The sequence below is a fragment of the Lynx canadensis genome, chromosome C2 (assembly GCF_007474595.2).
Source record: "Lynx canadensis isolate LIC74 chromosome C2, mLynCan4.pri.v2, whole genome shotgun sequence".
In the NCBI taxonomy this organism is placed as follows: Eukaryota; Metazoa; Chordata; class Mammalia; order Carnivora; family Felidae; genus Lynx; species Lynx canadensis.
The window spans coordinates 63,159,518-63,181,254 of record NC_044311.2 but is presented as its reverse complement, the minus strand read 5'-3'; the positions used below and the strand labels follow the sequence as shown (position 1 = coordinate 63,181,254).

Sequence of the window (21,737 nt, the reverse complement as noted above, 5' to 3'; positions counted from 1 at the left end):
TATGCTTTATACCCAATCTCAGAGCTGTTACAACAGTGAAAATTATTTTCTTCTCAAGTTTTGTGTATTCAGAAGTTCTCTAGAGGAACGATTCTTGTTTTCAACTAACTGCAGTTCTCTTAACTCTTGTTACAATGCAAACATCAGTTTATTTGGTATTTATTGATTTGTGAATTTGTAGTAGATTCACTTTTTCTGTAGGCATATAAAGTAGGAATTATCTAAAAATATATGATTATTGGTTTTCATAATACTAATATTGGGACTTGTTTACATTGTGGCAAGTGATCTATTTCACCAGCCTGAAATTTTGTGTAGAGTGCTTTCATTTTGGGTTTAGCTGAAAAAGTGACTGGACATTGCAAAGTATAGTTGTGACTCATGTCCTTTGTAGAGGCCGATGCCCATCTTGATAGCTGCTTCTGGTGACATAAACCCACAAGGTGACTGGTTTCTGCAGGTAGGATATGTTTGGTAGGAGTCCCTGGGGCACCAGCCATTTTATAGAAGTAGATTCTAGTGTCAGAAACTCAATACCTTGAGTGTCTAAAAATTTTTTGAAAATCACTTTCTTTAATGAGTTTCTGGAAGAGTATTTGCTTCTGCCTCCCCACTCCCCTTTTTCTTTTTAAAGTAATTTTATTTTTTCATTTCTATACTAATGTATAGTATAACGACCCTTAGTTGTGGTTGGCTTAAGAGAGTTATCGATCCAAATTCTGAAGATAATGCATTCCTACTCAATCATGTGGTTTCCCAAAACATTTTTTGTTCTTTATTATTTTGCTAATACGTTTACTTAGTACCAGAAGACATTTGAAGAGGGATCTCACAATACAGAGGAACAAAAACATGCTATACATTTCCTCATGGAAAACTCCTTGTTTCTATTCCCAACGTAGCTCTACAGTCCTCATTACTTCATTGCTTGCTCCTGTTTTCTGACTCTAAGTAAGTCGCCCTATCTTTCTCTCTCTTTTCTTTTCCTGTGTTCTTGTAAGTAAGACTGAAGAGAGAAGAACATTAGTTCTTTCATAAAGAAGGATGAAGTCACAACTAGATGCAAGATTAGTCAGTTTTGTCTGCCCAGTTTTGAGAGCTACCTCTGGGAAAAAAAGGGAGCTTTCTATGGTGAGTAATCCCATTTAACTGTATAATTTCTTTTATATGGTAAATTGCAAAGCTGTAACAGTCTGCATAGGGTACTTTTGAAAGGTCAGTTTTTAAGTCTGAGAAATTAAAATAGAGAAGTTAAAAACTGGCTGCTATATATGACAGGAAAGAAACAACTAACAGAAGATGGGAAAAGAAATAACCAGAGAAGGCCATACAGCTAAATACAGAAGAAGTGCATTATTACTATTACAAATAGCTCCTCCGTGGCAGATTCTGTTTTTGTTCATTGTTTGTTTATTCACTCATCCAGTCCTTCACTTATACAAAAAGTATGTATTTAGCCCCTAACAATGCTTTGAGCATGGTGCTGGGGTTTTAGGGAACATCATTATCTTCTATAAACAAGAGGATGACACATTTGCAATAGAAAGGATAATCATTTCAGCAGAGTTGTGCTATCCAGGGTGTAATATAACCATTTCTAGTTTTCATTATCTTTGTGTTTTCTCTTAGAATGTTGATTTGAATAAACCGATTTTAAGCTGTTAGTTTTTATTCTTAAATTCATTTTTTATAATTTCACTCTTATAAAGGACTTCCACATTACTGCATTCTCTCCTTTCTTGGTTCCTTAACTCATTACCTTCCCTGGTTGTTTCCTTACCCTTCGTGGGGAAGTTTATTGAGTAACCTGGCTGTGCAGACTTTGGTAGATATAAAAACGTTTGAGGTTCAAGTAGATGTTAGCATTGTTACCTGCTGAAGCACCTGTTTACATTGAGAGATAAAATATTGTTTGGTAAGAGATTAGGCGGGCAAGCTCATGATTTCAAGGGGATTTATGTTTTCTTACCAAAAATGGAGATGAGTCCAGTGATGCTAAGATAAAGTTGGAATACAAGTCAAGCAGTGTAATATATTTGAGCAGCATTACAGTAGATTGATACTACAATCTTGATGGTTTGGTTCTTTCCTGAGTGAAAAATAAAATGTTCTAAATGTGCTTGGCAATTGAAGGTTGTAAATTCGATAAGGTACAAATGATGCCGAAAAGGTACTCTGGTATTTGAGAAAACATTTCTAAATTGTTATTCACATGGCAGAACATTACATTTTATTCCTTCATACATATATGTGAAGGTTTCTTATACAAAGATAAGTTCATGACGTGTAGTAACTAGTTAATCCAATCTTGTTATATGTGTGGCATGCTTTGAGGTAATACATTATCCTTTTTGTCAAGGTAGGTTGTATCTGGACCAATGACTCTACATTTTTTTTTTATTTTTTTTTTTTTTTTTTTTTTTTCCTTTTCCTGACTTTTACTAATTATTTCTATATTATTATTTTTAGAACAAGAATTCCAAGTAATTGCTTTACCTGGATATCAAATTAATTCTTACTTTCAGAATGCCAAGAAATACTCTCTTCTTCAGGACTGAACCCAAGACTACCCTAAATAAATTTCATTTGTTTCCCAGCCTGTATTTCAGATACTCAAACCCACTGAGAGAATAACTGTCACTGTTAAAGTAACACCTGGTTGTTACATAATAATGCTAACTTCCGTCCTCTGATCAAATTCCAGGCTGCCAAGATATCGCAGATGAATTCAGAGCACAGGAGATTGATGGACAGGCCCTTCTTTTGCTAAAAGAAGACCATCTTATGAGTGCAATGAATATCAAACTAGGCCCGGCCCTAAAGATCTGTGCACGCATCAACTCTCTGAAGGAATCTTAACAGGATCATGAAGCTGTGAGAAAACAGCAGTTTTACTCTTCTTAAACAAACTTGTAAGGTAAAGGCTCAAGCTGGCCTAGAATGTTATCATATATTGTGGTGGATAACCAAGCACATTGGGATCTCCACATCAAAAGCTGATATTTCTTCTACAGATACAGTAATTCATCATACATTTTCTTAATTAGCCAACATTGGTAAAGTTAATTTTACAGGTTACATGCAACATTGAAAGACTTGATATAGAGGGCCATGATATTTTTCAAAGAAATGTGTTATACTAGATAATTTTTTAAAGGTGATGTTTATCGTTAATATAAAGAATCCTTTTAAAAGTAATTTAATGATTTACATTTTTCCTCTTTTGATTCGGTTTTCTTACACATTTTTCTACCCTGTAAGTTTTCTATAGGTTGTCATGAGAGATATAATTTAGGAGTAATTTAGGAATAGTTTAGTAGGAGTCCAGTGACTGGAATTGTATGCAACGAGATATCAGTTGTACATTTTAAGAAACATGTCTGTCAGACAATTGCTTTGTCTATAAAAAGGATTGCATTCTAGCATGAATAATACTAATCTGGAAGTCAGAAGAGTTGGTTTCTATTCCAAACTTGCCCAAGAATTTGATGTGGCTGAGAAAGTTAGTTTTCTTCTTAGTTTTTGTACATTTAGAGCAGTGGTTCTCAACAGAGGTCAGTTTTGCTCCCCAGGGGATATTTGACAATGCCTAGGGACATTTTGGTTGTCATAGCTTGGAGGGGTTGGGGAGGGTTGTTATTGGCATCTGGGTCATGGAGGACAGGGATGTTGCTAAATATCCCACAGTGCACAAGACAGTCCTCCAAAACAAAGATTCATCAAGTCCAAAATGTCAAGTAGTGTCAGGGTTCAGAAACCCTGATGTAGGAGTGATAAGTGTTGCTCTTTTTTACCCAGAGGGTTAGTTTGAAAAGATGAGACATAATAAGGAATACATTATACAATGGAAGTATTTCAGACAGCATTAATGTTCTGCAGAAGTATTTTTGCCAGTTTTATGCATACTAGAAAAAGGGAAAATCCACTAAATTGACCTATAAAACTAAAATCCACTAAATTGACCTGTAAAGTAAGGACTAGCATACAAATAATTTGAGTCTCAGAAAGTACGAATTCATATTCTCTTTCATAGAGCGGCAGAGAGCTGCTCCTCTGCACTGATGAAGGCATAATATCATTATACCTTATGAACCAGTGCATAGCCTTTGCTGGCAAGACAGTAGTTTTGTGGATATGTGTTTGGTCTTTGGATTTTTTCTAATGTTGAACATGCTGGGTCTAGCTAGAATGCACATTCCTTTTTCCTTGACTAAACCTTTGCATGCTTCCTACAAAGCTCCCACCAACTAGTATCTCTTGGATTATCACATATAATTTTGTATGTACATGTTTTACAGAAAAAACATTTTAAAACAAATTTTTCACTGAACAGTTAGTGTTCTATCAGAATTATGACATTAAAACAAAATTGTTGTGGGAGCCCTGAGAGCCTTATTGTCGGGAAATAAAAAATTTGCTTTAATCCTTTTTATCTTTACCATACGATGGAAATGTTTTAAAATAGAAGGAACATACACAGATATTTGGCAGACGTTCAGTAAGTGGGGAAGAGTCCATGGGTTTCAGTCATTGTCACTGCTCTTTTCAAAAAGATTGTGTTGAGCTAGTAGAAGACTAAAGATGTCATCAAGGACATCACAGATATTTATCTTTTGGCTTTGTGTACATTAGAGAATGTTGATTATTTTATACAAAAATACAGCGGGTAATTTTTTTAATCTTTAGATGCCTCTTGTTTGAATGTATGCTTTGTGGGATTCTTTTGTGTAGTAATGTTTAAAAAAAAAAAGATGTTTACTGATAGTTATGTGTAGGATTAGAATGTGTAATATAGTGTAAGGCTCAAGTTCCAGACCTACAATAGCTTGTAGTCTATGTTACATATTTCTTTATATCACATTGTTAATTATTGGATTAAAGTTTCAAGGAAAGGTAGGAACTCTATAGTCAGTTTTCATTATTAGCAGTTAATCATTATGACAGTTGTCATATCCTTGGCTTTTCCCCCTCATCTTGCCGTTTCAGAACACAGGAATCGGCTAAGCATTAATAGGATGCTCCACTGTGTGCGGGGCGGGTGAGGAGCACACAGGGAAGTCTCCCGTGGAATTAAAACTTTATCATAGATAATCCACAAGCAACTGATTTCGGGGTAGACTCCCTTAGCAATAATGGGTACCTCCCATAACTAAATTATCTGTATAGCCTTTAAGGTATTAGAACTATGTTACAGGTTCTCCTTTTCTTTACTGTCTCTTTTAATATCAGTCATTATATACTGATTGAAAGCCCTCGTGCCTAGCACCATGTTAATATCCAAGAAAGCTTACCAGAAGGGGGATTTCCATTGAGAGCACCTTATAATCTTAAATCTTGTAGTAATCTTAAGAGTAGTCCAGATCTCTTGACCTCACTCAAAACATACCCAGAAAATATACTTGCTTCTTTCAGCTGAGCTATTTTGTTTAGAAATGGCCTATTTGCTTTCAACTGGTAGTTTTCCCTATTGATGCAACTGTTTTTTTTTTTTTTCTAGAGGATTTAATCTTAAAAATCAAAGCTTCAGTTAAATATGAATATAGATGATAACACTGGATGTCCATTTCTCTTCTAAGTTCTAAGCACAGTTCTGGTATGATACAGGTGGGGAGAGTATTATTTTGTTTCCATCATGCTACTAAATTGTTTTAGGATTTCATTGATGAGAAGGAATGACAGAGAACATGGGAAGTTCCTCCTGTTTTTGCTAAGTGTACATTTTGACTTTAAACTGATGCACTCTTTTCCCTTTGAGGGAAGTAAAAAAAACCTACAAGTTTCAAATTTTATTTACTTTAAGCCATGTGTTCCTAAGAAAATAAAGTGAGAGAGTTGGTTTGTAGATGTTTTTGCATGACATGGATTCTCATCAAGCCTAGTGTAGTAGGCATGTGTCTGACAGGCTCTGCACCTTTGATGTAATCATTGTCATATAAGGCAGAGTACTGTCCCAAAACCTGTCACTTTTTGAGTGGCATATAACTTTCCAGGATGGTACTTTTGATTTGCTGTGGCATCGCTAAACAGACATTTTCCTTAGTCTCAGTTTAAGGGCTGTCATGTAGGAGTAGAGAAGATAGAATGAGGGGAAGACATGTTAGTGAAGAGGCATGAGAATGGGAAAGAGGCAGACAAGAGACCTGCCACTTTGCTTGTCCCACTTCAACACTGAACAAATTTCTGCACTTTTGACGTTAATATTCATGATTTACCTTAAGTAGAAATGATTTTTTTTAGATAGCCCATTGTTTGTTTTTGTTTCCTAGTGTGTTGAAACACTTCCTTAGAACTGTCTGAAGTATTGCTGTGCCCATACCTTTGAATAATTTTTGTGTGAAATTATAGACATTTATTCAAATACCGGTCCTAGGCTGAAATCTGTCACAGCATCCCCTATCACTGACTTGTTCAATTAAATGTTATAGAGTCCCATTTGAATTTGCAAGGTTCTGGTACTGTCATGGCACAAGTATGGTGGGAAGGCAATATATAGATTGTATAGTCTTCGGTTGTGTTTATATGGGTGTAAACAGTTTGAGAAAGAAAAAACTATTGTAGACGTACATGAATGATGCTGCCCTCACAGCCACATTGAGTAGATGAAATCCCTGGCTGGACACACTGTTAAAATGTTTTAAAGACATTTTCAGCTAGAACAGACTGATTATATTTTGTGGCTTGAAGATCCTCACCCTTAATGAATGGCAGGAGCACATGCTGCCTTGTGTGCAGCTGACACTGGGCATTGCCTGATAGCATGAAAGGGCCTCGCTTCCTGCTTTCCTCTCCTAAAGCCTATTCCAGCCCTAAGGGAACTGCGTGAAAACTTGACACTTTTGCCTGAAAATCCTTAGAGAGGATTTTGTAGTGGCGTTAATTTTAGGAAGGTAATTGGGGCAGGACTTTCTAACACCTAACAGTCATGTGTCAGTGAAACCTTTGGGCAGTGGACACTGGCCCAACTATGCAGTGTTTGTTCACTCTGTTTCCTGCGCACCATATATGTAGCTGGGCCTTAAGGAAGGTTTTCCAGGGTGAAGGATAGGGAAATGGAGGAAGTGACAAATAGGAGGAAAACATTCTAGACCCAAGAGGGTAATAATACAGTTAATGGAGTGAGGTTGTGTAATATAGATAGGACCTTCAATAGTTCAAAATAATACATTGTAATGGTTTGATCCCAGTTATAGCAATAAAATTCACCTGTAACCATACTCATTCTTTCACTCTCTGTCAAGTGATTCTGCCCCTAGGAGCATATCAGTAGTTCCAATGATACAGAAGCTAGTGTTTTTGACTTCAAAAAAAAGGTGACAACTATTGTACTTGGAGAATATTTGTCAAAAACTCAAAGGTTAATTATTTATAATTGAGTTATTGGACCTATAGAAGGGAGTATCCACTTTCAGATACCACAGTTGAATCACCCTTGTAGATTGTTATAAAGGCATTTAAGATAGTATTTTGTTAGATTGTATCTAAGAATTGGATGACTAAAGAGCTATCTTTCTCTTTATCAGTGTGGATTTCAGCGGAATCCTACCTCTATTTCTTTGATGCACAGTAGTGTGGATCATAAAATGAACTGTTTAATTCACATTCATTAACATTGGTATTTTATGAGTCTCTTTAAAAGCATTTGATTTCATCTTAAAGATTGTAATTGAATTAGATAAGCACAAATACAGTATGGAAAAATAAATATGCAATCTTACTGAAATTTAATTTCAATCTATTATAAGCTGTACATCTTTAAAAAAAAAACTCTTTGGAAAGATATTCCTCTTTTGTTAGTCCATAATATGTACACTATAGTTTCCTTCATAGCAACAATACAAGCCATTTCTTCAATAAAGAAAAAAAAATGTTGAAAATTATATTATCTTCTTTGGAAAAAGTTTCCTAAATTTTTAAGAATTTAAAGTTTTACATGTTATTTTTTAGAGCTTATTTAATCTATTTTAAAATAATACTATGAGAAGGCTTTTTTTTTTTTTTTTTTTTTTGAAAGTTATAAAGCACTAATACAAATCAGCATCATTTTCCAGAGCACAGTGTTTGGCTGTTTTTGAACTTATTTCACAGACATTAAAAGGGAGTGGCCTCCCTACTTCTCAGATCTGAGGCCTCGCTTCTCTAATGAAAATCCCCTGTTCTACTTGAACCCATGAACACACACCTCTTAAGTGCCATGTTTATGGGACCTTTTGGGAAGTGTTTTCCAAGAATGTTTTTTTCTTTTTTTTTATAGCTTGAACATTTAATTTTATTTAAAGATGATGATTTTAAAACTCTGAGATATTGAAGAGGGTACATTAGAGAAGTATTTTTTTCCCTGCTTTTGAATAGTATATGCTTTTAGTGATATTGATGGCGTCAGTATGAGTCCATAGAAAGAAAACCTGTACAAAGGTTTTAAAATGTATTGTTGAAAAGAAGTGATGAATTTTAATTTGGAAAAAACTGAATATAAAATCTGCTAACATGGCATAGTTTTAAATATAACAGTAATTTAGTAAGTCCTTTTAGACCACCTATTTAAATTGACTCCAGTAATCTTCTTAAGGATTGATCGTAGCCATCATTTATTGGCTTAAAAGTTAAACTTCAAGGAATATATATTATCAGTGTTAAATCCATGTTGTGTGGAGCTTTAATTAATGGAGGTGAAGAAGTTGGTGTTCATAAGATACTGGTGGGGCTGGTAGTGAAATAAACATCGATCTATTTTAGAAAGAAGGAATTTTTAGTTTTGCCTCAAGCAAACCAGAAGTGTCCACTGCTTAAAATCTGTTTAGAGTGCTGTATGTTAAAGTCTTCTTTTTGCTTAGGTAGTACCAAATAATCTACTTCAATAATAAATAATAGATGAATATGATGAATGAAGATAAAGGCTGGCTGGGGGGCTGGGAATTCTACTTCCAGTTGGTGAATTAGCTGGTGTGTGACACCTCAGGCAATTACTTAGCTTTTAATCCGTTTCCTCTTCTGAATATACAGTATGGAGCCTATACTACTCAAAATGCTGATTTGTGTTTAGGTCATCTTTAAGGTACCTCCCAGATCTAGAACTATGATTCTACGTATTTTTAAATACTTCTACTTAAATGCTTTTAAATGCTTCTACTTAATTCTCTTTCCCTTTTTAATGGTTCGTTTCATACTTAAGAGCTTTTGCTAAAAGAGAATTGTTAAGCATCCATTTCCTGGTTCACCTATATATACAGTCTTTGTTCTCTTAAGGATTTATGTAGAGAAGAAAAATTACACAGACAAGCAAATGAGGACATTTTTCTAAATGCTTCTTGCTAGTTAACCACTGAACCTGTGAACACGTAGAAACATTGTCATTCATGCATTTTTCCATTCGTTTAAAATGCAAGCCATTTGAACACTTATGTGAAATGTGTGGTATATATGACAGGAACTAGTAATAAGTGAACAAAATCTTCCAAAACAAAATTCTAATTGTGGCTTAAAACAAACATGGACATTATTTACTTACTGTATTGAACTGAGAGGGAAACTTTTATGCACTGGGTGAAGTATTTAGCTAGATGACATCGGGGCGGTGGGGGTAGGGGGTGGTCTGAGTGAATCACAGCACAATTCCTAAAACACATTTCACATACAAATCAGCCAATAATAAACCTGATTAGGTTATAAAATCAAGGGCACCTAATAAGGATCTACATTCTGAGACTTTTGTGACAGCCCATATTTCTCAGAATTATTTTGACACTTTGAATCTATTCCAGAAGTGTTGCTATACAGGGTGTGTGACAGAACAATACAAAGAATACAAAGATAGAAGCCGAGGCTGACTTACTATACATTTTTAACTACAAAAGCTTTACACCCCTATTGACAGTGAAGTAACTTTCTACAACTGAAAAGATCGCTGAACAGGTTTTTTATTCTCTTTTGCTTTTAAAGCAAGAAATTACACAAAATAAATTTTATTATTATTACAAATACTTACTTTTTAGAGAGCACACATGTATTATATAGGAAAAGGGTTTCCTTTAACTGGTAAACATAAAACCCTTCCATGCTTGAATTGACAACTATTTGGGGAGTAAACGTTGAATGGCATTGATTAATTGGGTGAAGTTTCCTTACCACTTGGGGATCCTGTGAAATTAAGTTGTCATTCCTGTTGGCCCAGCGAAACAGATTAACATCACTTGATGCTACCATTCTCCATAAAGATACAAAATGAAAATACCTAATATTTAAAAACATCTTTTATTCATCATAGTCACAGCTTTTTAAAGCAGGAAAATGTCCAGATACGTGATAGATTAGAATCTAAAACTGATTGAAAACAGAACACAGACATCCAAGTAACCAGATAGTCTGGGTTTAAAAAAATTTGCCATGGTATTGGTTAAAGTGTACTTTTAAAATATTTTAATTTACCTAATTTTTCAAATATTTTATGCTATTAAAATATCTACTGCATACTTTTTGTATATGTATTTTTAAATTTTAAAAAATGAACGGGCTGGGCAAAGATGTAATTTTAGATGTTTCATTTCGAAGACATTTAACTAGATTCCCAATCACTTCATTCAAAAGCTTGGTCTTGTTTTTTTCCATAGGAAAAAGTCAAAGTGAGTTCTAAAAACGGTCCTCAGAGTCAGGAGTGAGCTGCGGTGCAGACTGGACTTGTAGACAGTGTGCAGGAGGGGCACTGACAGAGGAGAGGCAGGCATGCCAAGCCTCTGTTAACTGTTTTTGTCTTGTTAAAAAAAAACGGTCTTTTGATTTCACAAAGGCAAATTGTTGTGATTTTTTTTGATGCTTCAAGCACGTTAACTGATTTTTAATTCCTTTTGGTTCCTCCCATTATCCTAACATAGGACTTTCATATTAACCTCAAAAGCTGATCCACCCAGGTTGAGCAGAGCGTCACCAAGGGGAAAGGAAACCTTTTTTACTTTTACAGAAACAAATGTTAAGATTATATATACATGTATTCTTTACATTGGATATTGTATTACAGTCCTCCTTACAGGAAATGAAATAGTTTAGCACTCTTAGCATTAGCATTCCTAGATTGGTGTCTGTAGCTACCGTTTTAAAATGTATAACCTGAAAATGAAGTTAATTTTGCATTAATAAGAGCACACCATGATCTATGTAAAAAGACTGTCCATTTGGTGTATTTTTTTAAAAGAGAAAGCACTTTCATATTAACAAGTAGCATGTGTATGAATTTTAGATTTTCATATTTGTTGTGTCTGTATTCAGTGAAGTAAAATTGAACATTCAAATGTTTGTTGATGGCAACATTAACTGTTAAATTAAAGCACCTTATACTCTGCTGCTTAAACTTGCTTGTAATTGCACCTTTGTTACCTGCACATTTTCACATAGAATATTGTTGTTAACATTGCCTCATGTGGGTCTGGATGGAAGGTTAGTGGGCCTACAGGATCATTTATTTATATTGTTTATATTACAATAATATTGTAGACCAGTTGTAAGTTCATTTCTTTACAAATAAAAGCCTCTTCCATTTGGCTGGTCTATTGAATATTTCTTTTTTTAAGTTTATGAGGGCTTTGAAATAGTTACAAATTTGCCTATTTGAAATCTGCAGAGTGTAAATCTTTACTAATGAAGTACAGTATATTTTAAAGTATCTCAGTCCTGGGGCGCTCCTGGGTGGCTCAGTCGGTTAAGCATCTGACTCTTCATTTCAGCTCAGGTCATGATCTCCCAGTTCACGAGCTCAAGCCCTGCATCGGGGTCTCTGCTGACAGTGCAGAACCTGCTTAGGATTGTCTCCCTCTCTCTCTCTGCCCCTCCCCCGCTTGCTCTCTATTTCTCTCTCTCAAAAAATAAATATAGTTAAAAAACTTTATTAAAAAAAAGTATCTCAGTCCTATGTAATGGCGAATTAGAAAGTGGTACACTTAGTAACACAGAGAAGGGACCAAATTCAGAAATTGTGACAGATTAAACAAAGTCTGTAACAAAGTGACTTCAGATGATTCTGCCATTTGGATTGATTTACTCCAGCAGTTCTCAAGAGGGGGCAATTCTGCCCACCAGGGTAAGTTTGGCAGTGTCTGGAGACATTTTGATTGGCATCTAGTGGGCAAAGGGAAGGGGTGCTGCTAAATATCCTACGATGCACAGGGCAGTCTCCAACAAAAAGTTAATCCGACCCAAAATGTGAATAGTGCTGAGGATAAGAAGCCCTCCTTTACTTTTACAGTGTGATACACTGCCAATGTGATTATGATTTGACATGCAAGTATGTGACATACAAGTTATAAATGAAAATGAATCTGGTATGTCATGGAAAGAGACCTAGTCACTACTCCCAGTTCTGTAAGGTGAGCAACTAAAACTTTTCTTCCAGGATTATCTGCATTAAGAACAGAGATCATTTTTTTTTTCAATTACATAAATTTAAATTGAGCTACTCTCTCTTCCCCTTATGTTAAAGTTTATATCAAATAATTTTCAGAAAATGATCTTGATTTTCTTGCTCTGAATTTAATAAAAGTGTTTAGTTACATTTGTATGTTACTGGCAGTGAATCTCAGATTTACATAACAGTTTGCATCCAGTAATTTTTTGGGTAACACAGATCAGTATTACTGGCCAAATATTAACTCGTTTCACTTCTTTGCTAAATTAGTATTTGCAACATGCAGTGTTCCAGAACAGGCATAAACATTTTTCTTGGAATTATTTTGTTTTTAATACCATAGTCCCAAAAGACACATTGTGAAAAGGTATGAAAGTTGGGGCTGGAGGCATGGGGTGGGGGGCGGTTTCAGTTCAATCTTTGTATGTCCTGAGTCATCATTCTTTCCCATTTGTAAAATTATGATTCTTATTGTAGTTGTCAGTTTGAATTAGTTTTCACATGGCAACATTAACAAATTATTATTGATATAGGCTTTTCAATTTGCTCAAGATTATGAATTGTAAGTGGAATGAAGCAGCATTTCCAGTTGACGAAAGGATCCGCAGGTAATGCAACGTCTCTCAAATTAAGCTTGTGACAATTAAACCAGTAAACTGTGGCAATGAGAAAACTATTGACAAAGTACAACCACGGAATGTTCATCTCAATATATGCTGGAATCTGTACTTTAAGTAGAAGGATAATTACTTGAAGTAGTACAAATGGTAGCCAGGTACCGAGAAAACAGATTATGAACTTGGGCAAGAGTGCTTTCTTAGAGCTCAGAGTATAACTAGAATGGGAAGAAAAGGGAAAATACAGGATAGTCTCATTCATATAGGAAGTCATCCTAACAGCCTGCACCAAGGCAATCACTTCTGACCAAGAGGTTATAAAAGCCATAAATAAATCATCACCATGGAAAATGACAGCCAGTAACTCTGAATGCTAATGTAGAAAGGACACTGATAAGAATAAACACTGTGTGCCTTTAGGCTTTGATAGATACCTGGATCCCTCAAAACATAAGCAAGGACTGAAATCCAAATTAAAATTACTGTAAAGAAATAAAATATTTTTTGCACTTCAATGCAAGCTTTGGAGTTTTAGAGAAATTCAGGTAATAATCTATACAAGCTATCAGGAAAACCGGATAATGCAAAAAACCGTAAGTAAATGAAATAATTTGAGTAAATAGGCAGATGTGGTATTTAGTAAACCTAACGCCTAAAAGTACAAAATCTCTGTAGTAGTATATAATGGAAATGTTTACTAGAAGTAAAAATCAATGAATGCTAGTGAAAAGCAAAAATACTCCATAAAATTGTGACAGGTGTTTTTTCTTCTCATTCCTAGTGTGAGGGTATTTAGTAATACTTTCCCAAGTATTATCAAGAATAGCAGACAGTTACCATCTAGGGACCGATTTGCTTGACGTAACTGGTACTGAAAAGAGCAGTTCCCGGAAGAAAGAGCAGTCATGTTTTTAGTTGAACTGCAGAAGGCCTGCTGAAATACACACGACAAAACACTGCTTCACTTTATTTTCCATCCCTGTAAAGAAAAATGGAAAGAAAACCTTGATGTTACGTCTAATTTAAACCTTTCAAAGCAAGCACCTCTAGTCTCAAAGCATATTTAATCCAGTCATTTTCCCAAATAAATTACCGGTGACCCTTGAACAAGAAGGGGGGTAGGGGTGTTGATCCCTGGTACAGTGAAAAATCTGTGTGTAACTTTCAGCTCCACCAGAACTTCACTCCTAATAGCCTACTGCTGACTGGAAGCCTTACTGACAAGTCAGTGAACATGTATTTTGTAGGTTTTATATATATCATACTATATTCTTAGAGTAAAGCTAGTGAAAAGGTTAGGAAAATCATAAAATGCATTTACAGTACTGCACTATATCTATTGAAAAAAATCAACACGTAAATGTACCTCTGCACATCAAATCTGTGTTGTTCAAGGGTCAACTGTAAATATATAAATAGGAATTTAAATTTCTCATAATACAGAATATGATCAAGAAGAATTAATGTGTATACTTTGTTCATTTTTTTTTTTTTTGAGACCAGGATGGTCCAGAACTTTAAGATCTCTAACCAAAATGTTATATAAAAATTACTCAACTTCTAGAAAAGTACAGGTTTTAGTTACTTGCAGAGAGAAGTAGAAAACGAATCTACCAGAGCCAAAAACAGGCTTAAAACAGCAACCTGACAGTAATACTCAGAACAATCATTGATGGCTGTTAACCCAGTCTCACTCCGACTCCAGACAATGAACATTACCCCCACTCAACTTTTTGTCTTTTTGTTAGTAAAATTTAGGATAGCAATTTTCAAAGCTTTTTGGCTGCAGGATCATCATTCTGACACTCAAAGATATAAAACAGTAAAGCTGAAAATAACGGGGACACAGATAAAGGGAAGAATGATAAAAGATTTATCTTTGGACATGACAAAGATCATGTTATGGCATTTGGACAGACAAGACAAAGAATCCGGGAAGGAATAGGGGCTGAGAACATTAAGAAATGCTAGGTAAAGGCAAAGGAACAAGAGTTGAGGCTTGAGTGATTAAGGCATTTGGTGGCAGGAAAAAGATGAAAAAGAAAGGTCAGAGGGGAAGAATGGAAGGAGGGGCATCTGGATGGCTCAGCTCATGGAGCATGCAACTCGATCCTGGAGTTGTGAGTTCGAGCCCTACATTGGGTGTAGAAATTACTCCAAATGAAATGAAATAAAAACAAAATGGAAGGAAATTCGAGGAATTTATCATAAAAAAACACGACCAAAAGTTTCTCTAAGACTGTTCCACCACAATGCTTATATAAACAACAAAACAAAAACACTAACAAACCCACACATAAATGCCAACAATTGGAGATGGGTTAAAAATGATGCATGGCACAGGGCACCTAGGTGGCTCAGTCGGTTACGCGTCCAACTTCGGCTCAGGTCCTTATCTTGCAGTTCGTGAGTTCAAGCCTCACGTTGGGCTCTGTGCTGACTGCTCAGATCCTGGAGCCTGCTTCGGATTCTGTGTCTCCTCTCTCTCTGCCCCTCCCCCACTTACGCTCTGTCTCTCAAAAATAAACAAACATTAAAACAAAATTTAAAAAAATGATACATGGCACATCCTAATAATGTACTATTATGCAGTTATTAAAACTGCTTCTCGGGATAGGAGGAAGTTTTGACTCTTCCTCTTCTATAACTTGTTAAATGTTAACCCTATGAATTTGTTACATGTTAAAAATAAATTTCTACAGGATGTTTAAGTGAATTGCAGTTTACAAAATTATGCAGCAACATATCATCTAATTGTTAAGACATTATACATATACAGAAAATGACTAAAAGAGTATACATCGAGTATTTATAGTGTTAAAGGTTTCTCTGAATTTCTCAAACTTCAAGGAAAATAGTAAGGGAACACCAAGCCTGAAAAGTAAAAAACAAAAAACTCAATTTGCCTAAAACCAGTTAAATGATTAAATAATTTCAAGGGAGTAGTTGAGGATATTATCTGAGGGTAAAGAAAAAAATCCCGTGTGAGAGAAGGCGATCAGTTCTTTGGACAGATTGAACCCTAACTTGAGTCTTTCCACATTTGAGTAGAGAGTTCCAGTGATTTCTTGAGCTTCCGTGTTCATCTTTTCATTGTCCCAACTTTAGCAAGAATCCTGCTGAGTCTGGTTTGACAGAATCTGACCTTCAATATCTGATGAAGTTCCTCATCCCGCACCATCCCCCAGTGATGATCTATCACTCTGGCCTGCCTTAGCAAGAATCCCTCCTTATCCCTGATGTTTCCTCAATAATACTCCTCTACTAACCTCCACCTTGCTCGCTGGCTATAAATTTCTACTATTCCTTGTTGCATTCAGAGTTGAGCCCAATCGCTACCCCACTGCAAAATCCCATTGTAATGGTCCCTGCACCTAGTGCAAAGGTCCTGAGTAGAGTCTGCCTTAACATTCTTTAACAAGGGTCATAAATTACTTTTTCTTGAACATAGTGTCATGGCTATAAATCTACCATGTTATAATGACTTACTAAGATACGCAAATTAGGTATTTACCCTCCCCCCACGTGTATATATATATAAAGACAGGTATAAAAAATCAGTTATACCTATTTTTATAAACATAGGTAGAAAAGAACCAATGAAACAAATTCTTTTGTATGCTCAATTGTTTTCTATACTCAAATATATAGTTTAAATCTATACAGTTTTAACTTGACCCTCTGCCAAAAAAGTTCCATTCAGATTTGATGTACAAAGGCAGAGAATCATAACTACCACCCTTGACAAATGCCACTGGCCTTAAAAGTGGTGTTGCTTGGATAAGGAAACCCGGGTGGAATGATAAGAATATATGAAGTCGTTCTTGTGACAAGAGAAAATAAGGCTGTTTTAAAATAGCCAGTGTTGGGATGCCTGGCTGGCTCAGTTGGTTAAGCATCCAAGTCTTGATTTTGGCTCAGGTTATAATCTCATGGTTCATTAGACTGAGCTCTGAGTTGGGCTCTGTGCTAAGCATGGAACCTGCTTAAGATTCCCTCTCCCTCTCCTTCTGCCCCTCCCCTGCTCACCCGTGTGTGCTCTCTGTCAAAGTTAAATAACATGAGAAAACATAGGCGGTGTTGGTTTAAAATGGGTGTGAAAAAGGTAAACAGAGTAGGTTCATATTTAGACCCGTCTAAAAAAATATATCTTTAGGGTAAAAGAATTACTTGTATAAAGTAGTTTTAACCTTTATAACTCATCCAAAATTAAACAGATTAAAGAATCCATGTTTAAGTGGTCAACATCCGAGGGATGTTTCCTGAGGTCCATTTCATCACTGGCTCTCAGAGAGGGGCCAACTGGAAGGACAGAGAAGCAGGCTAGTCTCTGGAGGAAGAAAGTTAAGAAGGGATGGATGAGGATAAAGATCAGTTGTAGCCACCAAGGTACTAGCCATGAACCTCTTCACAAGAGGACTGGAAGAACGAAGACAAGTTGGATGTGTAAGAGAATCATGAAGCTGAAAGAAACTAGAGAGGAGGGGGAAAAGGCCCTGGTTAGATACGCAACTTGAGGCAATAAAAAGCAGCTGAAAGAAGTCTATCGGAACACAGGGTTTTAGTCATTTTATGATGGTCCCTGAACATAGTGATTGTGGAAACGAATCAAAACTTTCTCATACCAATTTTGTGTCCTACTTCGCCCACAAACCACTAAAAAGGTATTCAGAATTGCAGTATTTTGTTCTTTAAACCTCCCAAGCAAGACAAAATCCTCTGATAGGCTACCTGTCCTGAATTTTCCCTTGAAAAAATGTCCACATGAACTGCAGGGATCCAGAGATTTGTAAGATACAGCTCTTTTCCTGAATGACTTTTTAAACTATGAATTAATTCATACGCTTCATATACAATGTAAGTAGTTAATGTGGAAGTCCTTTTTAAGGCATCTTTGGGTTTGCACTGCAACCTGGCTAGTTTGGAAGAATTAGCAGGGCCGGAGGGAAACAAACCATGATTTCTTTTCACTGATCCGGTCTCTGGTTTCCTATTTAAAACCCAGTTAATTCTTAACACTACACAACACTTGACATACTCACTCTGCTTCCTCTAGTAGGTCTTTCTTGGCTGACAGTCTTCCAATTTCAATTTTACTGCCTTCAGTGATCTTACTCTTGGTACCTGGCATACCAGTGTGAACGAGCTCTGTGTGAAAGATAGAAAACAAAAATAACCATCATTAATAGCCGTCTTAATGGGAGTTCAATGTCATCTACTGGCTCTAGTTCTCTGCTTAGAAAAACTATAACTTTCTGTGGCATTAGAGGCAGTAATTAACTGCTTATATTCTTTTTTTTCCAGGAAAAGGAAGAAAGGGGATACATTTAGGTTGAAGTCTCCCAAAGACCCTGAGATATGTGTAGACGTAACATGGCACCTATTTGATAAAACCTTGTTTGCACCGCAGTGTTCGCTCCCGGGCTTCAGAGTCCAAACCAGAAGTTCTCCAACTGTTTGGTTTCAGGACCTTTTGACACTTGTTGCATATTAACATAAGGAACATTTTTTTTTTTTTAATGAAAGATTACTGTGTTTTACCAAACAAAAAGATTTAGTGAGCAGAGTGGCATTTTTTTTCACATTTCACAGATTGCTCTGGTGTCTAGCTCAATAGCAGGCTGCTCAATTATCTACATTTAATTAGTTGCAATATCGTACATCATGTAGCTTTTTCAAAGTCCTGTGTACATTCATGAGAGTTTGAAAGTAAAATAAAAAAGGTGTATACGTAATATTATAATCAAATAGTTGCACCATGCAATCTCAGAAAAGCTTGACAGAACGATTTGCATTAAACAGCGGTATGCGAAGGGGAGCAGGATTGACATCCCGGTCTACTCTCATACAGAAAATGGAACTGGCACTGTAGTTAGATTTGCTGAAACCAATGAACGGAGGCAAGGCTGTGGCTAAATAACGAATGTATTGAGCCTTGTCCAGGGGCTTATATACCTTCCGCCTTCCCCTTACAATAATCACGGAAGGTATAGATGTTTCCCCATGAGGAAAGAGGCTCAGGTGTTAATAAGCACATTTTCTGGCTGGATGACTGATAAAAGTGGGAGCGGACAGTAAGCTACATTATGGCTCAACTCACAACTGGAAATGTAAAAAGGGACCCAATTTATGTACATGAAAAAGCTTTCTGAAAAGGTGACATCCAAGTAAAAGTGACTGTGTTGATTACTGGTACCCAAAGGACCGTAACTAACTGATCTACTTGGATAATGTAATTTTATTCTTCTGAAAAGTAAATAAACTTTTCAAGATACGGTCCTTACTTGATATGTCAAAATTCAGTGAAAAAAACAAAATGTCATTTGACTGACAACTTTTGAAGAAACCGATGTTTTTATTCATTTACATGGTATAAATCAATATAGAAAGAAAATGCAGAAAATAAAAGTTTTTACTTGTTTTTTTTAAAATAGGTAATATAATTTACACGGTATAAAACTCAACAGAAGTGTCTGCTGTAAAAATTATTCATCCTGCCCACCCTTACCCCCAACTAATCACTGTCCAGTACAGTTCCCTCCCTAGATAATACCATGGTTACCAGTTACTTGTGTATCTTTCAGAGATACTCTAAAGCAAGGTTTTAAAAATGTGAAATTTTCACGTAGCAAAGGATTCTTGATTTGCCCTTTCACAGCTCTCATTCACATACTTATAAAATGTTAGAGCTGCAAAGGTAGAACAAAATATGAATCACATATGAATCAAATATGAATCAGATCACAGGAGTAATTCCCACCAACCCCAAACATAAGATTGGCCATGAAGAAGGTCAGAAAGGCCAGGCAGGAATACAGGAAGTAGGTAGGGATTATCTCACAGCAGAATGAGAAGTAATCTCTATTTTTTCCTGGAGTATAGAATTACAGTATTCACTCCTACCTACTTCTCGGTTTCTAGGCCCACAGAAAGATTTCACTTCTTTGTTACGATTAGCCTGTGAAGTGGCTATTTCTGGCTAAAGGGCTATGAGCCCAAAGCATTTAATTGCATAGAACCCCCTTCAGTGTTCTCTTCTGCCATAGGGAATATAAAGGCTGTGTGTTCCAGATGGTAATAGCTCAAGATGGTGAAGCCTCTGTCGACGTGGGTCCTTGAGTGACCGTGTGGAGCAAAGCCACTGATGATCCACGGTGAATGTATGGTGCGGGCAAGAAATAAAAGTCTGTTGTGTTAAGCTGCAAGGATTTTGTGATTATTTGCTATGCCTTATCCTAACAAACGCAATTCCACATAATTTGAAATTTAACAGCATGTATTATTTGTATTATCAGAATTTAAAAAAAAACTATAGTAGAAAACAACTGTGAAAAGCAACAGTGCAAATGTCAGAAAATTGGTAAGTAAAAATTCAGTTTTAATTTCCAATACGTTAATTGCTTTTGCACTGTTTTTTCCCAATTTTCTTATGTTTGTCTATACATATTTCTTATATTTGGAAAAGAGGGTCTCAGTGACCTAAGTTTCTACCTTAAAAAAAGGGTGTGGGGTGCCTGGGTGGCTTAGTCTGCTAAGCGTCTTCTGATTTCAGCTCAGGTCGTGATCTCGTGGCTCATGAGTTTGAGCCCTGCATTGGCTCTGCACTGATCATGTGGCACCTGCTTGGGATTCTTGCCCTCTCTCCCTCTCAGAATAAATAAATAAAATTAAAAAAAAAAAAAGGTGAATTAAACCCAAAGTAAGCAATGGAAGGCTATAGAGAGCAGGAAATAATGGTGTTTATAATAAACAGAACAACCGATGAACCAAAAGCTGGTTCTTTGGAAAAAAACAACAATAAAATTGATAAAACTTCAGCCAAACTGAGCAAGAACCTACCAAACTTGGGAAAGAAATAACCTCACTACAGATCCTACAAACATTAAAAGGATAATAAGGGGGGGCGCCCGGGTGGCTCAGTCAGTTAAGCATCCGACTTCGGCTCAGGTCATGATCTCACGGTTCATGAGTTCAAGCCCTGCATCAGGCTCTGTGCTGACAGCTCACAGCCTGGAGCCTGCTTTGGATTCTGTGTCTCCCTCTCTCTCTGTCCCTCCCCTGCTCATTCTCTGTCTCTCCCTCTCTCTCAAAAATAAACAAACATTAAAAAAAAAAGATTCTTTTGACAAGCAGACCAAAACACACCGAGGATCTAGCTTCCTTTATTTTTGTTTTAATTTTAATTTATTTTACTAATTTTTTTTCTTCCTCCAAAATGACAAAATGAAGGAATTCACCCCAAAAGAAAGAACAGGAAGAAATGACAGCCAGGGGCTTAATCAACACCGATATAAGCAAGATGTCTGAACTAGAATGTGGAGAATCATGATATTAAGAATACTAGCTGGGGTTGAAAAAAGCATAGAATTCCTTTCTGAGGAGATAAAAGAAATAAAATCTAGTCAGGACGAAATTAAAAATGTCACTGAGATGCAATCTCGATGAATGCCACGACGGCAAGGATGGACTAAGTAGAGCAGCGAATCATCAATTTAGATAATGAAGCAGAGAAAAAGAGGGAAACAAAGGCAAAAGATCACGATATAAGATTTAGAGAATTCAGTGACTTATTAAGGAATAACATCTGAATTATAGGAGTCCCAAAAGATAAAGAGAGAGAACAAGGGGGAGAAAGTTTATGTGAGTAAATTACAGTGGAAAACTTTCCTAATCTGGGTAAGGACACAGATATCAAAATCCAAGAAGCACAGAGAACTTCCATTACAGTCAAT

General features: G+C 36.1%; 2 protein-coding genes across 2 annotated transcripts in view; one reads left to right on the top strand and one right to left on the bottom strand.

The window, feature by feature from the left end:
* The window catches only part of PHC3 (polyhomeotic homolog 3), a 78,905-nt gene extending 72,473 nt beyond the window's left edge, over positions 1 to 6,432 (top strand). Inside the window, 1 exon segment of the mRNA XM_030330603.1 lies at positions 2,705 to 6,432. Within this exon segment, the coding sequence (XP_030186463.1) occupies positions 2,705 to 2,859 (155 nt within the window). The 3' untranslated portion in view covers positions 2,860 to 6,432.
* Positions 6,433 to 12,766: 6,334 nt separating this feature from the next.
* GPR160 (G protein-coupled receptor 160) lies at positions 12,767 to 18,223 on the bottom strand. Its single transcript, XM_030330602.1, is given in 5 exon segments — positions 12,767 to 13,341; positions 13,344 to 13,511; positions 13,514 to 13,714; positions 13,717 to 13,984; positions 18,048 to 18,223. Coding segments are annotated over 4 exon segments (1,008 nt in total). The 5' UTR covers positions 13,913 to 13,984; positions 18,048 to 18,223; the 3' UTR covers positions 12,767 to 12,898.
* Positions 18,224 to 21,737: the final 3,514 nt, after the last annotated feature.